A 27,191-nucleotide genomic window follows, 5' to 3' on the forward strand; every position below is an offset into this window, starting at 1 on the left:
TGATAAATTACACGAATATACAACGTTGCTATCAGCCGAAACACGAGCACACGCCAAATTATCATCGATGATATCATCAAGCCTCAACGACGGATTAATATCAGATCAAGAATTCGGAAAAATGATTAAGGTTTACTATGAAGCAATTGGAACGTCTAAGGACAATGATCTTCTGTCGAAGACTTTGTCAAGAACTTTGTCGGTAACTTAATGTCAGGATTTAAATAATAATTTCTCAAGATCAATCACTGTGTGTGTGTGTGTGATTTGGATTTTAACATAGCTTTAACAATTGTTCAGTTATATCGCTACGATGTCTGCAGTGTGGCAATTTATAGTGATGTCTAGCAGTCGAGAATCATGCCGTAGACATGTAGCATGATGTCCCACTCAGTCACATTTTCCTGACACCAGGCTGACCAGTCTTAACACTAACCTCTTAATTTTGAGCGCCAAGCGAGGCAGCTGTTAGTACCATTTTTATAAGTTTTTGATATGACTCGGCCGGGGATCGAACCCACGACCTACCGCATCCGAGGCGGACGCTCTAATCACTAGGTCACCGGAGCGGTAGATCAATCACTGTGATGGCTAGAACAAATAGTTGCTATAACAACACCACCAAAATTCCACGATGATATCAGCGAGCTCAACCAAACCTGAATTTGACGTTAGTCTTCCAACGGTAATTCCATATAAGAAAAGAGCTCTAGCACAATTGCGTGTATATTACAGCTGGCCAAATATCGGATCAATGTCATCTGACGGGTTGCAAGCAAATAATTCACTGGTATAAAAATAAACCCGATGAAACACAAGACTGGAATGTTGTAAGTATACCTACAGACAGTAATCAAATCGAACATATCAACAATTAGTTTACATGTAGAATCAAATCTATCACATGAAAAAAATCCAAGATCGCTCTCACGGTTCATGAGCCAACGTTATCAGCCGCGTTAGAAATATCAACGCCTGACTACAGCATTGATATAAATCAGTTGTCGATCCGAACTTCGCTAGGATGGCCAGATATAGCACCTGCGGCGCGATAGAGCTGCCACCACGTCCTCAACGCGGAAAGCGTATCGGGGAGACATTCCAGATTATCATAAGAATTCTCAGCTGTGGAGAACAATAAAATCTAACCCAGAAGATAGCAGATTTAATATTATTGAAACTGAACTCTCTCAGGACGGTAAAGCTATCCACATAAAATGATCTGGCAATGTATTTCTTCCGGGAAGCTACTGATAAATGACGAAGAAGATATTGAAGATTTATTTGATGAAATTACGCTCGAGCACAAATGATATCGCGACAAATTACTCCAGTCATTTTCTGCCGGCAATTCCACCGTGGAAATCATCAAGCAAATAGAATACTTAAATCACGTTGCATTTGACTTCAAGGTTGTTCATCAAAATATTATGAAGATTGTGATTGAATCCGAAGGTATACTTAATATGACGGATGGCATTAGATACTCACATAAACGGTTATTCCTGAACAAATATTCGATCGCAACAACTCCGTTATCAGAGGCAGAACTGCCAACGTTTAAATTTCCTGGAATGAACGTCGACGAGCTGAATAAAACATCAGTGACATCATTGATGAATATTGTCCTAAAATTATTGAAGAATGGAAAAAATTATTCCCTCCTCCATGTATTCTCAAGCATAACAATGATCCAGACGGTGGTGGTAGGTACGTCTCTCCAGGTGTTGTCAATATCAAATCAACGGCCGCAGTCAGTCTGGTGTATGATGCGATCGATGGCAGCTACCAAGTAGATCATGAAAAATCTAAGCGGCACGGCAGGGATATGTTATATATACATTCACTCCAGAAATTCCACCTGGACATTTAATTGTGTCATTACATGTTAATCGGGTTTATCTGCGATGTCATAATCCGCTGTTGTCACGGATACATTTTAGACTTACTAACCAGCGCGGATACCTTCTTGATTTAAGAGATAAATCCCAAATGATAAGTTTGTATGTGAGATCGTAGTCAAGAAGTTAAAAAAAAATCCCACCCCGGTGCAACCTTACAACGATGATGATTTTTTAAAATTATATTTGTGCGGTATTATAGAATGTACCAGCACACGAGAGTTTTTGTATATAATAAAGCGGAACTCCAAAGTGTCGTCAAAACAATTCTTGACACTTCCCCCTTCATCAATAAGAAGCACAAAAGTTGAGTGTTAATGTATTTAATAATGATTATGGCGATGAGAAATTTTTGTTAACACAGGAACAGTTAAATGAGCTGAAACTAGAACATGTTATTACAGCTGTATGTGATAGGGATCAATTTGTGAATTACGCACATTCCTGCCTTACACGGTCCAAGTTACACGAGTTGAATTCGTCGGCAGTGACAACCAAACTAAGATTTTCCGACAAAACATTGTATATCTCCCCCTGATATCTATTCCTGTCGCAGATCTTTCATTGAGAGATTGATTTATGGATTCGTTATGTTGATAAGTCAATGATGGTCTTAATGTTTTATTATAATTTTATGTGCAATATCATCTTTCATACCGCTGTCGACACAATATTTTTTAAAATTAATTTTCTAAGTGAAGTTAACATTAAAGTGGCAGAACTTGGATTTTTGCAGTAGTTTACAATTATATCGGCGGCAAATGAAGCTTTCGTTGGTGTCGAATTTGCGGTTGTAAAATCTATAATTGATTCACTGTCAAATACATCTTGTGAAATTTTCTTAGTTATTTCTCTTGACATCATTATATATTTATTTTAAAACAGAGTGGTCGGTAACCTATGGAAGCCAACACAATACCTTTTATGCTCATCGTTGAAAAAAATATGAGAAGACAAACTTTCAGATGGTGTATAATTTTGCCCTCATTTATTTCTTTTTCATGTATGTATTTTTGCATCATTATTTTAAAAGCAATGGGGTGCAGTTTTATTAATTCATATTCATCCATTTTTTCGCTATCGTCATCATCTATTTCTTCGTTATTTTTTGTGATGTTATTATATTAATTTTTATTTCTTAAAATGAAAATTTCGAATGATCATAACTAATGTTTATTCCGATCAATGTGGCCACTCCAACAATGAATAGTTATATTTTTTACTCGTTGTTATATAACTTTGAGAGTCGGGCGGAGGTCCGATATATCTTTTTGCATTGCCTTGGAAAACTGTCAGGGATTTGTTTACAATCCGCTACAACTTTCACTTTCACGATCCCCCCTAGTGACGTTGCCACAAGGACAATAGTCAGGGTGTTTACAATCGGACATAATTATTTCCAGATATCTTACACGCACACTCACGATCTTTTTTGTTTCGTATTCCCGTGCCAGCTCTGGAACTAACTGCTTATTTTGTATATCATCAACACAAGCTAGCGATTGGGTCATTGCCTGTTGGAGTAATTTAATAAACCTGTCTTCGGCTGCTAGTGTGTATCTACCTTAGGATTTTTGTTCTTGTAATATTTTAAAATCTTTTGAGTTTTTCAGGGTCAAGTTGATCAGAAAATTTTATATGGTCATGTAAATTTTCAATCGCAGAAATAGTCGCATTAATATTTTCGGAATTCATTATATGATAATATGTCTGTTCGAAAAAAATAATATTTGCATTCCTAATTTTTTAGGAATGCATGGACAGCACAATACAGATATTATTTACAGTATTATATACACATTTAATTCTAACGGACGGCACAATGCATAAATTATTTTCAGTGTTATATACATAATTAATTCCAACAGACGGCACAATACACATATTATTTACAGTATTATATACATACTTAATTCTAACGGACGGCATAAGATATATTATTTACAGTATTATATAATATACATATTTAATTCTAACAGACGGCACAATACAGATATTATTTACAGTATTATATACAAATTTAATTCTAACAGACGGCACAATACACATATTATTTACAGTATTATATACATACTTAATTCTAACAGATGGCACAATACACATATTATTTACAGTATTATATACATACTTAATTCTAACGGACGGAACAATACAGATATTATTTACAGTATTATATAATATACATACTTAATTCTAACGGACGGCACAACAGAGATATTGGGGCCCCGAGTGGCCGAGTGGTCTAAAGCGCTCACCGTTCCGGATCACTGCCATCTCACGTCTGTCTGCGTGGGTTCGAGTCCAAGGCTCGGCTAGCGTGGGTACGTGGGAAAGCCTGCCAGTAGCTTCTCGTGGGTCGGTGGTTCTTCCCTGGGTTTTCCAGGGTTCTTCCTCCACCAGTTATACTGGCCGCTATGTATAGCCTATCTTGTGCTGAAAAATGGCGTTGAACCCTAGAACAACAACAACAACAGAGATATTATTTTCAGTATTATATACATACTTAATTCTAACGGACGACACAATACACATATTATTTACAGTATTATATAAATACTTAATTCTAACGGACGGCACAACATAGATATTATCTTCAGTGTTATCTACATACTTAATTCTAATGGACAGCACAATACAGATATTTTTTACTATATTACATACATACTTTATTCTAACGGACGGCACATTACGCATATTATTTACAGTATTATGTGCATTCTTAATTCTAACGGACGGCACATTACGCATATTATTTACAGTATTATGTGCATTCTTAATTCAAACAACCGGTACAACACACAATCTTAACCCTAGTAGCATAATTACATCATTATGCTATTTACTGCTTTATATACGAATTCAAGCTTTTTACAGCATTAAGCTATTTACAACATTCTATTTACAAATTTAAGATATTTACAGAATTATTTACAAATTCAAGCTATTTACAGAATTATATACAAATTCAAGCTATTTACAGAATTATATACAAATTCAAGCTGTTTTCAGCATCACATACACAATACACCACCACCACCACCACCAGGGGCCCTTCTCTACGATCAACATATTTATGCTGATAACTGCACACCAACACCAAAATCAACCCGGGGAGTGCAAAATAGCACTCACCACGTTACTGATATTGTGGGAATGTGTACATATCACATTTTTCTGTTGAATTTCGAGCTTTGGGCGCAGCCTCCAATTATTAAATGCGATTTATCGCAACCGTCGACAAAATTGTCAGTCACGTGATTGGAACTCCACATATCGAGTATGGAATTCCGCAGCGTTAGCCACTCGTGTACAAACCGTTCTCTACTATCATATGGTTTAAAAATTATTATGAAGTTACCAATACCTGGAAATCCGAAAATGGATCACCAAAGAGGCATGGTTTTTTTATCTTTGTCTTTCTCTTTTCCCTTACAATTGTCCCTGTCAAATTCGGGGGTGGGGGTGGGTCATAAAATCTGATAAAGTCAGAAAAACAATGATAACATTGTTTTAAAAACACAAAAAAAACCCTAAAATAATTTCATCTAGAAGTGGAGGTCGTCATAAAATACAAGCGAGTTTACTGTTTAACCTCTATTCCAGTGGAAGAAGCTTTACCTGACAGAGTTATTTCCCTTCAATGAATTTCAAGAGTATTTTTCTGTTCTACTTTATCGTAAAATTCAGGAGTGAGATACTTAAATATTATGTTTTGTTTGTATTTCTTTGAAAATGTTGATTTGGTTTTATTAGCTGCGACATGTTGTAATGAAGCTGGGAAAATACAGAAATGTTTGGCAACTGCAGATGTCAAATGAAATTCTATTTCTTCGCATGTCTCTATATTAATAGATTTAACTTGTCTTGGAGATTTATCAATTTTGCCAGTATTCCCCAGTTTACAATTCTGACTCTGTGTAATAGCCTGAAGATTATTCAAAGAATTATAGATTTTTTCGCCGTTAATGTGATCAATCACACTATTTTTTTCGATCAAGCCATAAAAACACTCATAAATAAATTTGTGCCAGAGATACCTTTTCTTCCCAACAGTAAATCTGAGATAACCAGCATTATCAACAGAACCGACTGGTGAATTTAGTCGACAGTTTCTAATCACACCAACACGAGATGCCTCATAATTTGCAACGATAGGATGTGTTACAAATTCTCAAAAACGTTAAGGCGGCTTGGGCTGAGGGGAGAAAGGTTAAAGGGCAGGAAGAGAATGAGAGGCAAATCCATCGCCTTAATACCAACTGGATGGAGATTCAGGACATATTTCGTCAGATGGGTAATTCAGACTGGATAACAGAGGAGAAGGAAGACTGGAAGAGGGAAGCCTTGTTTGAGGCCCGTGATCTCGACCAAGACATCGTGGATAAATAGAAAAAAAAGGGGGGGGGCGTAACATCCCTTTTCATGGCCACCCAGTTCTTCAAAGATAATGATCATATTAGACAAATAATTTGTGTTTGTGTACGTGCTTGTGTATGTGTTTGTGTATGCGTATGTCTATATTTACCATTAAAACTTAAAACTCCTTTTCCGTTATTTCCTGTGTTTGATTGTATGTTTCTATATGTGTATAATAGTATGTCTGTAACTACTTCCTACCCTTGTGTGTGATAGTATGTTTGTGTGTATGTAAGTGTAGGCTGTGCGTATAAACATTTATACCTATTTTATTGGAGTGCATGTGTGTTCGTTTTGATTGCAGATGTGTGTTTTGCATAGTAATCAAAAGTGGTTGAAGGATTGTATAGGTGTATGTTAGGATAGTAATTAAACAAATAACAGGTTGCTGGATTGTAGGATATGGGATTGGATTGTAGATCCAGTTTAACATTAGCATAACCGTTTTTAGATCATTGACCCGTTTGAAATGAGGCTATAAACTTTCGACCTTTTGATGCTATCCACAGTCGACCCATTGAGGCTATAATGATATCCTCGTTTTCGACCAATGAAGAATTTAACATATGATTTCCCGTTTGAGACGCATGTGGCATTTCCATACAAACCTATGGTCTAACGTTATCTTTTGGTAGCGGCCCAAACGCTACTTGGACTTTTTCTTTAGCATGCTAGCAAAGGTTCCGCTGTACAATTATTAAGTACTTCTGAAAACATGTCAGGTATAGAGCGAAGTTATGTGCATTTCCCACATGCACAGTGGAGAGAACGTTGGGACACCTCTATACTACTTTCATATACTATGAAATTTCATTATCTGCAGTATTATGGGAACTAACAGACAGCTGGTCGAAATGACTGCTTTCATATGCTGGAGAAATTAACCTAAATAGCCCAAAGGACACAAACTTGAGCTGTTTTTAACATAAATTTTGCCCGAGCAGATAACACCAAGTTCTACAAGAGCAATAAATGAATTATACAATATACACGAAAAATAGAAAATGTTATCTGCTAGCTTTTGTCCATTTTACGTCGACGAATTGAAAATAACCAAGCGGATATAGCAGTCATTTTTGTGGTGACATCTGAAATAAGACCAAGCTGTGTACTAATCTATAACCGAAATTAGACCCATCAATTTTACACCACAATAAATGGAATTAAATGTTATTTTCACGATACCCAGGGTATATAATTTCTTTTTCTTAAATAGCAAAGATAACCAGCTAGTAAATCCTGGGTGATATTTTCCTTTTATAATCAGTGCCAAGTACGAAACTGTAAAGCGGAAACAAACAAGAAAAACAAACACAGAGACAAAACAACCTTGGATGTATTGTGACTATTGTGAACTGCTCATATGCTATTTGTTATTATTTTTGGCAACTGAATAATTTCTTCAATTATTTCTGCTCAAAAGTTACAACATTAAATGGCATCTTATATAATCTGTTGTTATAGGGTTTAACACCGTTTCTCAGCATAAGATAGTGTGAAGTTCTATGTGACCCACTGTTATGCGTTGGGGTGGGATGCTCCCAATATTTATTTGAATTACTGTGGAATTCACACCCTGGCTTGTTTTTGTAGGAAGTGAAATTAGTGATAGAGACAGGTAAAGCTCCGAACCCCCAGTCAGCAATACCGACAATTAAATTATTAAGAACACAAAGGTGAACTTCAAAAGAATAACAATTTAATACAAATTAAACGATATTAATTTCTCAACCAATCTTCTTCCTCTTGACCATGTAACAACCTATTTCATCACGTGATTATAGTGTGAGATGGCTTTCCCCTGTACTTGGTTTGTACTCATCTGTGTTTACTCCGCAAATTCCTTTCCTCCTTCCGGCGTTCTCCGTACTCCGATTCTTCCTATCCTCTTCCTCTTTTGTTTCCTTTTCTCCTCCTCCTTCTCTCTCTCTTTCTCCAGCAACTAGGCTTGTTCTCGGCCTAGTGCCTTGTTCTGTCCTGTCTCTCTGAGACTCGGGACTTGACTACCCGGTAGTTCTGTCCCCAAAAAGCTTCCTTTACGAAGCTTTCTGTCCTTTAGAATGTACTAAGTGTTTTCCCGCCAAATCACGAGTGGCTTCCGGAGTGAGTATATTTCTGCTTTACCAGTACGATGGCTTACAATCACTAATTAGTTCCCAGCCCAAATGACTGTTAAATTCTGGTTCGAATTGATGGCCCCACCCTTTCTCAGTTCTGATTGGATATCAATTCTACCCCAGTCGGTCCAGATAAACAGACGAGCCTCAGACCATCTGTCAACGCGGGGAGATTTACAACAGCAACAAGGGTCCTTTGTTCTAGCACAAAGCTTCCAACGTCTACATGCAAGTTTTGACACCTAACGGAGCGGCTCTTGTACAAACACGAATCGCCACGACAGTGCAGGGTCGACATACTCATGGCGCTAACCTATTCCTTTTTTTGTTCCTGACTTACGTAATTGCGGGCAGGCAAACGTGACAGATAGACTATACATGGCGGACTGTATAAATGGTGGAGGAAGAACCCGGGAAAAGCCAGGAAAGAACCACCGATCCACGACAAGCTACTGGCAAGCTTTCTCACATACCTACATTGGCCGAATTCGAATGTTCAACGTCTTTACTATTTATCTATACATCTATCTTTTTTTCTTTTTTACTTTCTTCTTGTTTTATTATTATTATTATTATTATTATTATTATTATTATTATTATTATTATTATTCGCCGAGCTTTCTTAGGGTAGAGGCTCTGTCCGTAACCACAAATAGTATTATTCAGTACTTGCGCGTCTGGAGACCTACGAGAGAGAGAGAGAGAGAGAGATATTTTGATTTCAACGCAGCTTTTGCAATTTCTCAGTCATATCACTACGATGTCTGCAGTGTAGCAGTTTATAGTGATGTCTAGCACTGGGGCATCATGCCCCAGACAAGTAGTATCATGTCTCACCCAGTCACATTATCCTGACACCAGGCCGACCAGTCCTAACACTAACCTCTCGATGCTGACCGCCAAGCGAGGCAGCTACTTGTACCATTTTTATAAGTCTTTGGTATGACTCTGCCGGGGTTCGAACCCCCGACCTCCCGCTCTAACCACTTAGGCCACCGGAGCGGTCAGGTGACATAAGAACTTAGGATGTCAGTTCATGATTTGATGTATTAGTATTCTTATGGTCCCATCAAAGAGCTGTGGCGCCGGGTGGCTCTTTTTTAAAAATGATAATAATATTACGAAGAAGAAAAATTAGAACTACCAGTCATCTGCTGGCTAGAGAATATTGCGGGGATTACCAAACTTCAGGGTCAACACCTAATGCATTGTACGGGTCGCATCGCATTCTTAGATTTTGTTTAAATATACATGTAACAATAGACATTTTATCTCCTTTCTTTACTGGACAACTGACTATTTCATTTGCATTCGTGATTTTGCTCTGAATACTAATTAATTAATTATCTAGGATTACCATATTTGAATTTGCAACCAACAACAACAACAATAAAAATTACACTCCGGAGAGTGGGTGTATCTGTATCAGTATAAACTCACATTGTATCCATCATGTGCATCACAATGTATCCATTATGAGCATCACATTGTATCCATCACGAGCATCACATTGTATCACTCTCTCAGTACCATGGGTTTATCGAGAAAGCAGTTCCCAGTGCACTTGAGACTGAGGTTGTTGATTATGTACAGGTGAGTATTATGTAAAACTGTGTTGAAAACACATTTGCCCTTTACAAGTTTTATATTTTTGGATGTTGTTCGTTGTTGTCTATAATATGGTGTTTCCTGGAATAATTAGCTACTGAATTTGTTTTGTTGTCACCTGACGAGAATGACCAGACCTTCACTGGTACACGCATGTTTTTACAGATTATGCTGACATGGACTTAGTGCTTATTTAATCTTCACGAGTGTGATTCCTACGTATTCCCCACAAGCAATGTTAGGAAGAAAAATATAGAGTAATACCCTTTCAACATTATTTATACTGCAATAATAAGGTCCTAAAATGAATGACTGTATATAGGATATAGGCCGAGTTGACCTCACCAGGAGGGAGTGATCGCTTCAAAATGCCCGTATGTACAAAGTGTAAATTTCACGCGGCGTTTATTTTCACTAAAGTAATCGCTGTCGCACCTGAATGTTAAATGGTGAATCCCGTACATTGGGAAATCCTGTTTCTGCCAATGTGATTGGTTTCAATGCTTTCGTGACGTCACGAAATCTATATTTATCCGATATATACATGCCTTATTGGTTGCCATTCGTATAGTATAGGACATCGAGAGGAGAACTGATGAGCATGTTGTGGGACGCATAGGACTTATATTTACCGAATTGTGCTTTTGGAGGAGAATGGCTGCGACGGCGGGGGAGGAGGAGGACGTGAAGTTCATAAAATGTGTTGTAGTTGGAGACGGAGCTGTGGGCAAAACGTGCATGCTGATGAGCTACGCTACGGATAGGTTTCCGACTGAATACGTCCCCACAGTATTCGATAACTATGCAGGTCAGTGGTAGTTATGATATGAATTTTCGATAGCTCTGTGTCATATTATACATTGCGCTAACGTTGTAATCATTATTTTTGATTATGTACATTCAAATAATGCTTTGTTCAAAAGGAAGGTTGTGTTCAATTCACTTTACTTCCCTGTTCCCAGCAAATCGTATCCTGAATATACCTATATCAACTTTGGTGACTGTGCTATTTTTTTGTCGTTGTACATTCAAAATGTGCTTTACCACATGAATTAATCAGTGACATAATCACTCAGCGTATATACAGGTTTAGTCATACACTTACACACAGAGACAGCCATTTGCACACCCGTCAACAAAGTGAGATACGCTGATGAATTCGATTCACCGAAACATAAACACGCCGCTAACGTTAAAGGGTATTTTCTGCCCACTCGCCGAGTGACTCGGATGAAGTCATCGCCAGTACTTTTCCTGAACTTGATTCACATGTAGAGATTTATCAGGGCAGAGCAGTCCCATACAATTATTTCAATTCAAAATGTGGTGTGGACGCTCGTGCTTGAAAAGCAGGTAGGATTCCCCGCGGCGGATTTACTGCTTGGCACGTCGTTCATTATTAGACATGGTCAAACAGGCAAACAGTGAACTTTCTTTTTTTGTCTTCATTTTTCTTTTTCCAATAGCAATACCCTAATTTTACCGTACCTATTGATGATACAATCACTTCGCACTGAACCGTTTCAAATTGCATGCTCAATAATGAATTTGCTTTAAACACTAGGCTTGATCATCGCCAATTTTAAGTTCTGCCTGTTTTTAAAAAGCTCACGGAACGCAAGTCTCTCGTCTCATAAGTAAATTATTTCTGATACCCCTCCCCCCCCCATTTTTGTAGGTATATTTGTCCTTGTCCTAAAGAGCTTATGGGATTTTTCATAAAAACTTTCGTGTTGTGATACGTACACGATATAAGGTCTCCCTGGACAGTTTATCTGGTGAATTTTCATCCGACGATGACCAATTACAGAAAAATGAGAATAATTTTACACTGAAGATACAAATAAAAACAAACTAATGATTTTTGTAGAAAGCATACATGTGAGATTTTGACTGCAGTAATCAGGTTAATTCCTGATGCAACTGGTGGTTTTTATACTGAACCAACACTGCCACCAACCCCTAAATGTTACATTCATTTTTGACAAGAAATAGCTATTTTGAATATTTTTCTGTGACAAGGCAGCTAAAAGAATCAGTATGTGCCTTATGCATGAATAAAGTTCACTAGTACTATAACAAATTAGCATACTTTTCATCACCCCTCAACCATCTAGGTTTTTAGATATTTACCTCTGTAGCAGATACACATAAATACGTAAGCCAAGTCGACAGCTCATTTGCAGCCCAAGTTACGCATTTGATCTCCAATGCACATCTAACTGTGACAGGCAGTCACCAACAAGCCAACCTATTTCCAAGCCTATTTCAAAGTAAATCTGAACCACATTATAGATTTAGCTTATGTGTGAATTTATAAATGCTAGGCTTATGATAATTAGGTTCAAGCCTTCTACCTTAAAAATTGGGGGTGGTGGTGTCAAAATACGAAACTATCCAGTGAGACCTAAGCTCAGTCTTCCGTCCGTTAGCACAAGTCTGTTATCGCTCAATCTGATTAAAATCTAATCTCCACTGCCTTACGTGAAGATCTGACAACGACGGATTATGACTTATGTTCTCGCGCCCGAGTGGCCGAGTGGTCTAAAGCGCTCTCCGTTACGGATCACTGCCATCTCACCTCTGTCTGCGGCGGTTCGAGTCTAGGATTCAGCCAATGTGGGTATGTGAGAAAGCTTGCCAGTAGCTTCTCGTGGGTCGGTGGTTCTTTCCGGGGTTTTCCCGGGTTGTTCCTCCACCATTAATACTGGCCGCCATGTATAGCCTATCGTGTGCTGAAAGATGGCGTTAAGCCCCAAAATAACAACAACAAAATGTTCTCGCGACCTTTGAATTAGCCAGTGGAAATGCATCTTTTAAAAATCTGAAATCAAATCGTTCGTCGTACATTGATGCTCTTCTGCCACACTGCTCAGTCCCAAACAAGATGATATAAGACTTCATCTGATTGGGTGAAACAATTTGCGGTTATGGTAATGACATAGGTCATCAAAATATGAACCCTAAGTGGTCTACGTTAGACCTTCACTTAGGACAGTGGAAATCTGATTTTAATCAGATCGATTATCGCTACTCCTCCTAAACTACTTGGACGACTGCCATGAAACTTTACACACACACATTCTTCCCATGTTATTGTTGGTCCTTATGAAAAGGTTGTTACTGTGAAAATCTTGTTACTGCTGCTGATGAAGATGTAATGGTTATATCAACATGGGGTTTTCACTGAGAGACATGATATTTACTTGCTCGTAAATGAAAATGGTGCCGATCTGATGACCAATATAGCAACAAAAAAATGCAATCCGGAAACTATTGTTGTCACTACTACTGAATGGACGGTTGTGTGAACATGAGCTTTTCACTAAAAGACTTCTTATAATATTTAGTTAGCCGTAAACGAAACTGTCAATTTAATGCCTAAAATGACCGCCATAGCGGCCCTCTTGAAAATCTTGTTATCGTTACTCCTGAAAAAAAGTAATATTAAAGTAATATTGATTTGAGGGTTTTCAATAGAAGACTTCTTATGATGTCTGGTTGGTCCAAAATGAAAAGAGTGTCGCATGCACATCTAATATGGCCACCACAGCGGCCAGCTTAAAAATCTTGTTATTGCCAATCCTCCGGCCACCATTGGGTTTTTAATAAAATGATTTGTATGATATCTAATTGGTCCTAAATGAAAATGGTGTTACTCTAATGCCCAATATGTCCGCCACGGTGGTCATCTTGTCTGTCTTATCACTACTTTTGTTTGAATGGTCATAGGAACTTGGGTTTTCACTGAAAAGTTTCTTATGTCTAGTCGGTTGTTAATGAAAATGGTGCCGATCTGATTTCCAAAATGACCGCAGCAGTGGTCATTCGGAAAATCTCGTTAGGGCTTCTTCTGCTAGATGGCTGGTCATGTCGATAATATGCGTTCACCAAGATCTCTTATGATGTCTAGTTGGTCTTTCATGGAGTTGGTTCCAATCTGGTAGCCACAATGTGTCCTCAAAGCAGTCACATCCTGGAAATCTTGTTATTGTTACTTCTGAAAAAAAATGGAAGGCCATATCAAGATGGAATTTCCACCAAAAGACAACAATACAAGATAAAGTTGTTAGTGTTTTTTACTTGCGGCAAAGAAAATGATGATCAAGTCTGGAGTAATGAGCGATATCGAATGACGCACAGTGGACTGAAATATAAATTGCAATCCTTCAAGCACCATTATAGAAAATGCCCTAACTACATTGATGATTTAATATTACAGTATTTCCATCAATAAAGACGCTGCCTTGAATGTTTGGTGTCACCGTGAATCACAAAGTGCAGTATATATTGCGTTAATGGTCTGCTTGGTGTTCGCAAATGTACATTTGTGTGTGATTGAAGTTGGCACATAAATGTGATAATTGTTCAGAATATTCTAAAGGCGCGTTGTCCATATCAATGAAAGTACACTGGATGAAGTTAATTTTATAATTTGGATAATTAATGAGTTTTTGAAACACAATAAGGCCCACAACTTTTGACATTATCCGCGACCTTACCGGCGGCGAACGTATTACACAGCGTAATTTCGAAAATGTGGAAATATCATTGTAAAGGTGCAATATAATTTCAATAATAATTATGAAAATATGTTTTACATGCATACTGATCTTTTTAAGAAATCACGGGAGACTATCATTTGTATTTTAAAAGGAGAAAATATATGAAATGTGAGTTTAAATTGTTGCATACCACAGACGCACTGTGTGGGAATGATTTTAAAAGCACAATTACCACTAGCGACTGACCTTTGAGAGATTCGAGTGACTGTTGTGTTCTGCCAGCTACTACTAAGTATAAGCGTAAAGGATAAAATAATCCAAACTTACTACTAGCAGGCAGTTAGCCGCGTGGAGGGTATTCAATGCGTAATTAGAACGTATTATGCACGTCGTCATTGTATTTCCTACATGTTTGGTTATCCCCGGTGCAGTCAGCTCAGGTAACGCATTTGACAAACAGCGCTTTGGTGTTTTGTCACAATACACGCACACAAGCAGTGAAAACGTAAAAATAGAAAATGTTTATATAAAACAAATCGTGACACCATATATTATGTTGTATAATCGTTCTTATGCGAACGTTGTTTATTTGAGGTTTTTGGTGACTAAACACGAAAGCTTTGTGGGCAGACTCAATTTATGTCACTGATAACGGTGCTATTTGCAGTCTGATGCATATAATGACATGTGCGGCGTTTTAGTTGACATGACCTACAACGTCTGTTTTCTTAATGCATGAATTGGTTACATTTATTTAACCATGCTGGGAATATTTAGCATTGTTGATTCGAAACTGAAATCTTTATACCTTTCGCTGTAGTGTAAGTCCACAACAAGAGCAGAATGATTTCATGGGGAAAAGCGTGGAGGGTTGCCTTTAAGCTAAATATGGCCACTCACAGTAAGCTGATACGGTCAGGTACGCCACACCAGAAAAAAAAAAAAAGACGTGTTGGTACCCAGTTACCCATTAAGCAGACTTTGCACGTGCTTAGGGCAGCAGCCCAACAGGGGCACAAGAAAAGAAATCAAATTAATTATTGATGATTAAATTGATTGAATTATATATGACCATTTCGATCTGCACGTACGAGTATTTTGATTTTGGAATGATGACAACACTGGTATCCCTCCTCCTTTAGCTTTTAATATTGTTTTCTTTTTCAGTTTCACGTTTGTAGGAATTGGTGGGGTGGGGCTATACTAGTTTCAGTGCTTAGGGCCCCGGAAAGCCTTAATCCGGCACTGTCGGTGCCGTACTGGCAACAGTAGCTGCGCACTTTGGACTCGGATCATAATTAGTTTTCTTATATAGTCCAGGCATTTGTTTGTCAGCTTTGAACTTTTCATTGTGTCCAGACCCGAATAAATCAAATATTTATCCAGAGTATTTTTTAAAAATTACCTCAAGGTCTAGTTCTGGCAATAGGTTATCCGGCATTTTTCTCTGACTAGCTCAGAGGTTCACAAACCCCTGTTCGCGACCCAGATATGGTCGCGAGGAAATTCTAGAGGGTCGCAATGATTTCTTTTAGCGGGTGGCAGAACTTATAAAAATGTGGAAACAGGGTCTTGAGGCTCAGAAATTATGTTTATAGGGTCGCTGCCCAAAAAGGGTGGGAACCACTGGGCTAGGTTGTAAACAATCAACGTTCAGTGCGTCACTGATTTTACTTCTGGTCCAACGACAATGCACCAGTACTCATTGTGCATTTTCGCCAAATACACACCAACAACCAAACTGTAACACTCATTCCAAAGAATAATCAATATCGTTTATATCCATAACAAGAAAGCATAAACCTAAATCGTGTATCGCCATTAAAATATGAGAGGAAGCAATGCTATACAGATTACTGGGACTACATTCTTGTGTACGGACCAGGAGCTAATAACTGTGACTGGAATTCATCTGGCGATTTACTCGCCAATTTTTGAATGTTATCCCTACTCCGACGAACTCTGGATGTCACGTCTATATGTTAAGAATTTCAAACTTTTTACCTAATTACTTTATTTGTATGACCTGCTAAGGTGATTTAAATATATATATTTTTTTGTAATTTAAACTAGCATAGTTCTCCAATAAAAATGTATTGATGTGTTTTATCAAAACGTAAAATTGACCAGGCATATTGGAACACTTCCATTGTGAAAACTTTAGTTTCGGAGGTAAGTAAATCTTGATGGTAGTCCGCAATCCCCAGCAGCAGAGAGGGTGAACAGACCATAGAATTCCGACAAAATAAATAAAACAAATAAATAAATCATCTCGTAGAAAGGTCCAGATTTTACAAATGAACTTTCCTTGAGATGTTTATTTTTGCAATGACCGATTGTGCTAATAAAACCTCAGTTTGAAATAGTAGCTGAAAAAATAAAGTACTCTACGTGTTTATTTATTTCTTGTTTATTTTTTTGACGACCAACGTTGGTAGGTACCCTCTCTGCTGCTCCTCTTCTGCTGATATTAATTAAATTATTATGTTATAATAAAATGATACATCCAGAATCTCATACTGCAAGAACAGCACGAGAACGATTAGAAGCAATTAAAAAATTTCTTCCTGTCAAAGACTCATTTAGAAAAAATCTACAAGAGCAGCAAGAAGCAAAAGTTGAGTATGAAGAGGACACTAAAAAACTGTTTAAGCCCGTCACTGCAGCTACTGAACAAGTTACAACTGTCATCAAAGAAGATCTTCTTCCGGTATCAAAAAAAATAGCAAGAAGAACTAAACAGACAAGGGAGATTTTACGAGACCTTCCAACTGGCATAGCTGCGGCTCAGCCTCCACGTATTGATGAGGAAATACGTGAAGGTATTGGAAAACTTCGTGCTGAAGTCGCCGATGTGAGAAAAAAACTTGCATCTGAACCCAAAACAGTAGAAGAGAGCTTAAGATTAATTGCAAGATTTAACGAAGGAGTTGTTGAGGAAATTAGAAACACTGAAAGAGAGAGATTACCTGAGTTGATATCAAAAAATATATCTAATAAATCTAGTATTTTAAAACCCGGTCATGAAAAAACAAATGATGATAATTTCATTAAATGGATATATCGCGTATATTACAATAAAAAACAAGCTAGAGGTCAAGAATTTAAAAGACTTAAAGAAGAAGTAGAAAGATTTAGAGGGGGGCGGGAACAACCAAAACAAGGAGAGTCCTCCCAGTATCAGCTTCCTCCACCTCTGCAACAAATAGAACAACAACAACAATCTTCTTCGCCACAGCAAAGGTTGCTGTCGAAAATTAAAAAGGCTAAAGAGTCACTTAAATCACCCTTCTCGAAGAAAATTTCTGCACCGAAAATGACATTTACACCGACAGGTTCACCACATGGATTTCAAGAAGGTGACTCATCCCCGGACACCACTGAAGTACCTACTCCGGTAATGCAACCACCACCCCAAGATGAACCTAAAACAGGATCTGGTTTATGTCCTGATAATATCATCAATGACGTGTCACGGTTAGAGGTTCTCATAGGAGGAAAACGTGCCGGAAATAATTCACCAGAAATAATTAATGAAGCAGCTGATATTTGTCGGCGACTATTTCAAGGTGGTATCATGGATATTGGCGTTTACCGAGAACTTATTGATGAGCTCGTTGATGACTAGTTGTTAGATAAATGGTAAATAAAATAAGATGATTGTGCATGATAATCATCGTAAACCCACACAGGTTAGAGCGGTAAACTCACGATTACCAATCTATGAAGCAATTTACGGAAATGGACTTGGTGATGTCATTCGAGGATTATTCACGAGGATAGCTCCAAAAGTAGCACCTGTTGCAAAACAATTATCGATGAAGGCTATTGATATTGTTCGTGATAAAGCTCCTGGAGCAATTGTCAATGTTGCTGGTAAGGCGTTCTCGGCGATCAAAGAAAGATTATCACGATTATTGCGACGAAAACAACAACCACCGGTGAAACTGGCAAGTACTGAGGTGATGCCTGCAGACGTAAGTAAAATAATAAATCAGGCTGCAAATCAAAAACTAGCGGCGATATCTGAAGAAGCAGAAAAAAATATAACAGCAAATTTAATAGCAGGAAGCGGTTTTCGTCGACGATGATTATCATTTGGAAAAATGGTAACTATAATAAAATGTTCAGGCGCGAATCAGACCCAGCATTTGATATGGAGGCACCTGTCCTTAAGTACGAGTCAGTACGTGATTATCAATTTTATTCTTATGACGCAAGACTACCAAATCAACGGGGGAGAATCGAATTACAGGTTCATGATACTAGTAGATATTTCTTGCCCGCTGAGGCGTTTATTGAAGTAGAAGGTAGACTTGTAACGAATGTTGTAGCTAATACGCCATATGCTGCTAATTTGCATGTTGGTTTTGTCAACAACGGGATTATGGCGTTGTTTGATAGCGCCACATACATGATTGATGGAAAAAATATTGAATCAGTTCAGAAGGATGTTGATGTTGCTACAACAATAATTGGTCTAGCGAGATATTCTGACGACTTTACAAGATCAGCTGGTCCAACAATGATGTTTGCTAAGGATATTACCAACAACGCTGATCATGTTCAGTATATTAAGTTACGAGCAGAACAAAATACTGCATCTAATCCACAACCGGTTGATTTTGAACACGAAGACAGACCGGGTGCTGCTTTTGATATTATAAAAAGTGTTAGTGCGACTTACAACCTAGGATTTGCAACACGCCGAGCAGCGCTGTCGGGAGGTGATAGAAATTTTTCGTGTGCAATTCCATTATCTCACATCTTTGGATTTTGCAGAAATGTTAGAAAAGTCATCTTTGGAGCTAAACACACAATTGTGCTCGTAAGAAAAGGTGATGATAATGATGCAATCTGGCGAGGTGCTGGTGTTGCTGATGGTAAAGTAAATATATCAAAACTTTCATTGTGGATGCCAGTAATAACTCCATCTATTACTGAGGAACAAAAATTACTATCTTTTATGGATCAAGGCGGTAAATCATTGCTATCATGGTTAACAGTAACCACAGATGCTGCTCAAAGCAATATTAATGGTTTATTTACATGGCATATAGCATCACAACAAGGTGTTTCTGCACCACGACATATTTTTATTGCACTACAAGATAATGCTCGGACGAATAATCAAGAACGTTCACATATGATATTTGACAACCTTGGAGTTAGTGAAGTTTCTTTACGGATAAATGGACATCAAGAACCATCCGAGGATATACAACTAAATTATGCACAAAATCATGTAGCGCGCGCGCATATCATCGTTTAATGTCATTCATGGGACGTGATCAAAATATAGATACCGGGTTGCAAATATCACAACTAGATTTTACAGGTCTATATCCGATTTATTATTTTTCACTAGAACATCTTGATTTATCCAAACAATCTGTTGTTGATATACACTTTCGAGCTCATGTTAATGCCCCGCCAGAAATCGCGGCTGGTCCACCAATTGTTTATGGTCCTTACAGAGCGATCGCGGTCATACTTAGCGACAAGGCCATGTTACTTGAAGGTGGCAGTGGTCGAATGAGGGTCGTTGATGCACCGGTGGAAAATCTTTAATCGTGCTATTTAGAAAAATATATTTTATATAAAAATGTCGTATAGTCATGTTAATGTTACTCTGACCCCGGGTCAGGTAAAAAAGCTTCAATCAAAAACCGCCAACAAATGCGGAACTAAAATATCACTAAAACGAGATCATATTAGTGGTGGTCCAAACAAATTATCGCTGACAAATAATCAGATTAAACATTTCAATAAAGCCCTAGAATCAAAAACTGGAGTTCAATTCCATCTCTCCTCGAGCGCCATCAAAGACATGGTTAAAACGGGTGGTATATTCCCACTATTTGCGGCCATTCCGGCATTACTAGCTGCGGCTGCTCCAGCCATAGCAAAAGCGGCCGCGTTAGGTGCTGTTGGAACAGCCGCTGGAATGGCACTAAAGAAAGCAACAGGGCAGGGGTACAAAAAAAAGGGACGCGGTCTAAGATTACCGGGATCTCGTTGGGGGAGAGGCCTAAGGCTTCCAGGGTCATTTCGTTAGATGCTCCAGCATCAAATTTTGATTTACTTGATGCTGCTAAAAAATTAAAAATATCCGCCTTTAGAGGTGTTTTTATGCGAGATCAATTACCGAAACAACCAAACAAACTAGAAACAGGTATTATTAATCTTGACAAACGTTCCGGACCTGGTACTCATTGGGTATCATACGCGGTTGATCCGCGTGGAATTGTTTATTTTGATTCGTACGGGTTAGCTCCACCTGTTGAATTTATCAAGTATGTCGCACCACTCCACGCAACAACTAGCGGTTATAAAGTTTGGTATTCAACGCTACCCACACAAACAATGACAGATCCGCCAATATGCGGCCGTGAAGTAATTAATGTACTCGACGCTATATCAAAATCATCCAGGCCACCACATAAAGTCGTGCACGATTATACAAGCAACCGATATGTTGCGCGTAAAGCATTTTAAACAACGGATCTTATTATAATGGTTGACATCTACGGAAGATCTTCTACTAGTAAGAAAATAAAATCCGACGTTGATCTGTCAAAGTATGCGACTAAAGATGACCTCGCTGATATTATGAACCTTGCTGGAGTTGACCCAGATGAAGTTGTTATTTTTCAAGATCGATATGGTAAACTAAAAACCAGCAATATCAAATGGAATGATATAGTCCGGCGAGTACTTGGTGCAGTTACAGATAATATTCCCGTGTTTACTGATAGCGGCAAAATCAGAGATTCAAGTATGTCACTTAAAACCATCAGAGATGAAATTGCAAAAAGTGTTGCTAATCGTATGAAAAACACCGGTGACACAATGATGGGTGAACTCAGCATGAACGGAAATAAAATAGTAGTTTTAGCGGATCCAACATCTGACGAAGATGCAGCAACAAAAAAATACGTCGATGTCAACTATGGCACCGTAGACGGTAAATTATCCACGTTACGGGCCGAATATGATGTTCACGTAACCGGTTTTTTAAGGCTTCGAAGAAATTTTCAAAAGACCGATGATGCCATAAGTAAGTTCTTTGGAACTCCTTCCGTCATTGACATGAAACTCGTTGATATCAAAAATAACCTAGACACGATCAAACAAAGACAGCAAAACATCGTAGCGGGAATTCCTGAGATTATCAGTAAAACCAATCTGATTAAAATTCCAGCTGCAATAACTCCCGGGCATATCACAAACATCGTATGCACGGTATCATCGGGATTTGCAACATGGTCGCAGCAAAATAATACTATCAAATATACCGCAACAGTCACTGGCGTGTACAGGCTATCTGTGTTTTCCGCCGCTAAGTTTGAAATATTTACAACGTTTCCATGGCGTCATTCCACAGACAGGTTTTCCGGGGTTGTATCTGTTGTATTAAATAGCGGAACCGAAGAAATATTTATTCTGGAAGCAGATGATAAGGAATTAACCTCAACATCCTTCTGGTGGTGTTTGGAATTTGTAGCTGAAACACCTGAATTGGTTACGGCATAAAAATATATATGGACGGTGCGCAATACAGATACAATCAAGCGCGTGAATGGCAGGCGGCGCTAAAAGATCAAGTTGATCAATATACAGTAAAAGTAAAAAAATATCGACGACGATTGGTTATCGTTGATGTGATTGTTTATTCAGTATCCGCTGTTGTTGCTGGAACCGGTGTAATATTATCAGCGTTAACAACGATGGCACCAGTAGCTGTAACTATCTGTATTTCAGCAGCAACAACTATTGCAGGTGTGCTTGGCATCATCACAAAAAAAATATGTACTTGTACGAACGAAAAGTTATCCGATTACAAAATAAAATTACATACAGCGACGGTAGCATACTCGAAATTATCCTCGTTGTTATCAGCGAGTCTCAGTGATGGAATTATATCTGATTTCGAATTTTCAATGATGACCAAAATATACGATGAAGGTATTAAAGATACAAGTATCAATAATGACAGAATTACTCCAGCAGATCGTGACCAACACAACTCCGCCAAAGATAACGATGATCTCGGTAAGTTCAACCAATCCTGAATTTAGTGTTAATTTTCCTACTGCAATTCCAGTAAAAGAAATAGCACTAGCACAATTACGAGTATATTACAGCTGGCCAAATATCAGATCAAAATCATTTAATGGTACACCAGCAAATAATTCGCTCGTATTTACTAACAACAACAAACCCGATGGAACACCTGACTGGGTTGTTGTTGGAATACCAACCGGCAGTTACCAGATTGAAGAGATCGGTGAGGAATTTGCGCGTAGAATGAAATCAATAACGGGAAAGGAATCAAAAATATCAATAAACGTTCACGAGCCGACGTTGTCCTCGACGGTTGAAATAAACTCGCCTGATTATGCCGTTGATATTTATCAATCTTCAATCAGATCCGTGCTAGGATGGCCTGAAATATCACCACCGATAACACCGATACCACCAGAACCGAAAAAGTCTGATTATGTCACGGATAGACAATCATATCATGAAATTAATCCATCATACGGGGAACACCTACGTATTATAAAAAATAAATCAATGCTTAGCAGTTTTTCCTTCTTCGGTGAAATTGAGGCATGGTTTTTTAAAAATCCGGGAGAAAGAGAAAATCATATGGGTTTTTTTCGAGAAACGATTATTGAATTTTTTCAGGAAATCAATCAAGAGTGTAAAAAACAACTAGATCAACTAAATCAATATTTTAACGAACATATTTTTGACATATCAGCGTCATCGCGTGAAAAAATCATCACGCGTGTGGAAATATTAAATCAGCTTATATCAGATATGGAATATATTAATAACCGAATAGTTCAGGAGATGGTTAGTCTTTTAAAATCACCTGAAAATCCTGAAGTAAAAGCATGGTTAGAAAAATATAAATTAACAGAAGCCGATGTACCAAATTATAAATTTCCCGGGTATAGTGTAACCGAGTTAAGAAAATCTATCAATGATGTCATCGACGAGTTTTTTTCTAAACTACTCGATGCATGGAGAAAATTAATTCCACCTCCAACTGTTCTTAGACATGATAATGATCCACATGGCGGCGGAAGGCACGTATCTCCGCGGATCGTTAATATAACACCGACGGTCGCGGTCAATCTGGTTTGTGACGTAATCGATGGCAGCTATCAAATAGATCTCGGAAGATCAAATCAAGCTCAACAAGGATACATCCTGTACACGTTCACACCACAAGTTCCCCCTGGAAATTTAATCGTGCAAGAACCAACTAATCCCGTGTATTTGCGGTGTCACAATAATATGTTAACACGAATCAATTTTAAACTCACAGACCACCTTAATCGCTTGATTGACATACGTGAAGAAGAGCTTATAATAAATCTGTATGTAAAGTCGTAAAGACTTTTGTCTTAAAGACTTTTGTCTTAAAGACTTTTGTCGTAAAGACTTCCGTCGTAAGACTTTATCGTAGATCTTTATGTGGAGGGTTTTTACACACGAGGATTTCTTAACAGTTAGAAGAACATTTGTAACGGAGATCAGAATCAAATTCAATCAACTTAAAAAAATATTTTATTATTACTGGCACAAATTTGTGTTTGGTACAAATTAATTGGCCTAGGCAACTAAGGCCTAGGCAACTAAGGCCTAGGCAACTAAAAAAGCTAGTCGATGAAAGTAAAATTAAAATTTCTATCACAAAAAAAAATAATATTTATTAAATTTCCTGATTTTACAAATTACTTGATTTTGACTACCAACTACCCCCTCAGAAACATAAAAATGCACGAACTACTTGATTTTGACTACCAACTACCCCGTCAGAAACATAAAAATGCACGAACTACTTGATTTTGACTACCAACTACCCCGTCAAAATCAAGAAAGTTCTAACCTTGTCAAATTGTTCCTAACAAATTTTATTTATTATAAATTAATTTTATTTATTAATAATATTATTTTTACTGAGATTTTTATTTTTTTTTTACTAAAATACAACGAAATTGCTCAATTTTCCTGATTTTGACTACCAACTACCCCGTCAGAAATCAAGTAATTTGTGCATTTTTCTTTGATTTTGACTACCAACTACCCCGTCAGAATCAAGTAATTTGTGCATTTTTCTTGATTTTAGTAAAAAAAAAAAAAATTAATTCCATCAAAATAAAATTTATAATAAATAAAATTTATAATAAATAAAATTTATAATAAATAAAATTTATTAGGAACAAATTTGACAAGGTTAGAACTTTCTTGATTTTGACTACCAATACACGTGGTCAGCGTTGACTTGGACCCCAGTTACCAAAACTTTCATTTTCATTATCACCAGTAACGAGGTTACCTTGGATCGTTTCACCAACGAAGTTACCTTGGATCGTTTCACCAACGAAGTTACCTTGGATCGTTTCATCAGTAACGAGGTTACTCTCTGACATTATTTTTCTTAATTGTCTTATGCGAGTACTAATCGTTTTCTTTGCCTCATACTCGTGGGATAATAACGACTTAATTCTTTCTACGGCGGTAGAAAGAGGAACGAACTCCTTCACATGATCATCTTCTACGGTAGCTAGCGACTGAAACATTGCCGATTGAATCCGTTTCATGAGCCTGTATTCAGATGATAGTGTGTGTGTCCCCATGGTTTTACGTTCTTGTAAAATCTCAAAGTCAGAAACTATTTTTTCAGGATTAAGTTCATCAGATATATTAATTCCATCTTTTTTTAATTTTTTAATAGCGACAATTACATCATTGATATTTTCATGGTTCATTATATAATATATATAAATCTTTAAAATAAAAAAAAAATATCCCAGACCCCCTTCGAGTTCGTCGGGATGTTTCTGGGACAGCACAAACATATAACTTAATTAAGGTACGCTCAGCAAAATCACACCCATAATAATTAATCCAGTGGGTGATACGAAAAATAGGTATCAACAACCAGTCAATATTGTGGTTGTGAATTTGCTGAGCGGAGGGGTTCTTGCGGTTCCCCCCACTATTATAAAAATCGCAATTATGCGCACCACCGACAAATTGTCAGCCATGGGGATTCGATCCTGGACCGCGAGCGTCACAGTCCAATACCATACTGATCGAGCTATCAAACATTGTTACGAACATATGTTTCGGAAGTTAATATATAGCTAAGGAACCAATATTTACAGTAAAGAGCGGTTTCTGAATCATAACAGTTTCTGAATAATAGTTTCTGTATTTGTAGCGGTTTCTGTATTTATAACAGTTTCTGCATTTATAACAGTTTCTGAATAATAGTTTCTGTATTTGTAGCGGTTTCTGTATTTATAACAGTTTCTGTATTTGTAGCTGGTTTCTGTATTTAACAGTTTCTGTATTTGTAGCGGTTTCTGGATAATAACAGTTTCTGAATAATAACAGTTTCTGTATTTATAACAGTTTCTGTATTTATAACAGTTTCTGAATAATAGTTTCTGTATTTGTAGCAGACCGAAAATCAATAATAACAGTGGCATTAATGCACCAGTCAAAGAACTTTCCAGAATTGTAAGTTCAGTGAACACACAACTGCAGGTCAATTACAATGAGTAACGGTTTCTGTTTACACACAGCTTCCTACGGATCAATAATATTATCATGTGTTGTATGATGGGAAAATATTTAAAAACCATAAATAATACTTATGAGTCTGTTCGTCGGCACTATACGATGTAATTAGTTAAACTGACTAATTACAATCATAAAAAAACCAACCATCTACGAAGAAAACTATATATTACAAAGTAATCTCCCCTTAAATCAAAAATTCAGTAGTGTATGGAGGACCTCTGTGACATAAATTAAAAAAATTAATTCAATGTGGTGATGATAGTTAATAATGTGGTGATGATAGTTAATAATGTGGTGATGATAGTTAATAATGTGGTGATGATAGTTATTGATACTTAAAGATAATTTTCTGCTTATATTTTTTCGAGAAAGTAGATCTGGTCATATTATCTGCGACGTATTTTACCACACGCGAGTTAATATCAAAATATGTCGCAGCCGCGTTCATAGACTGAAACATAATTTCTTCACCAGTTTCTATGTTTGTAGAAATTACCGCCCTCTTTCCGATTGTCTTATATCTTCCTGTATTTCCACGTGTATTATTCTCGCTGTAAGAGATAGCTTGTAAATTGGATAAATTATTGTTTTGAGGATTTCCATCAATATGATCAATAACAAGACCATCATTGATCATCCCATTATGACACTCATACACAAATCTATGACAGAAATAATGTTTTTTCCCCCCCTCGCATGTGAACCTTAGATAACCAAAATTATTAATACAACCAACTTGTCTCTTCAACTTGCGGTGTCTGATGATACCATTAATATTTGATTCATAGTTTGTTATGACAGGATGTGGGACAAATATATTTTGCTCCATTATAATAATATTATATGTTTAAATCATTGTTTGTCTGAAATCTTGATATATAATCCTCCACGGATTTTATAGCGTTTTCACCGCTATTATTTTTTTTGTCATAATATCTTTTAAGTTCTCTGAACCGTTTCCCGCCACACTTTCCACATAATTTTGTCTTTCCTCGCACTCCAATACCACACCGTAGACATGGTATTGGTCCTAG

At 37.4% G+C, this 27,191-nt stretch overlaps 1 protein-coding gene across 1 annotated transcript in view; it reads left to right on the top strand.

Moving 5' to 3' along the window:
• The first annotated feature begins 10,477 nt into the window (after window positions 1-10,477).
• Window positions 10,478-27,191, top strand: part of LOC149808250 (cdc42 homolog) — a 55,188-nt gene continuing 38,474 nt past the window's right edge. Inside the window, exon 1 of the mRNA XM_089975460.1 lies at window positions 10,478-10,850. Within this exon, the coding sequence (XP_089831586.1) occupies window positions 10,697-10,850 (154 nt within the window). The 5' untranslated portion in view covers window positions 10,478-10,696. The remainder of the gene's footprint in view (window positions 10,851-27,191) is intronic.

Source organism: Sinohyriopsis cumingii, chromosome 1, assembly GCF_028554795.1.
Source record: "Sinohyriopsis cumingii isolate HCF-2022 chromosome 1, ASM2855479v2, whole genome shotgun sequence".
In the NCBI taxonomy this organism is placed as follows: domain Eukaryota; kingdom Metazoa; phylum Mollusca; class Bivalvia; order Unionida; family Unionidae; genus Sinohyriopsis; species Sinohyriopsis cumingii.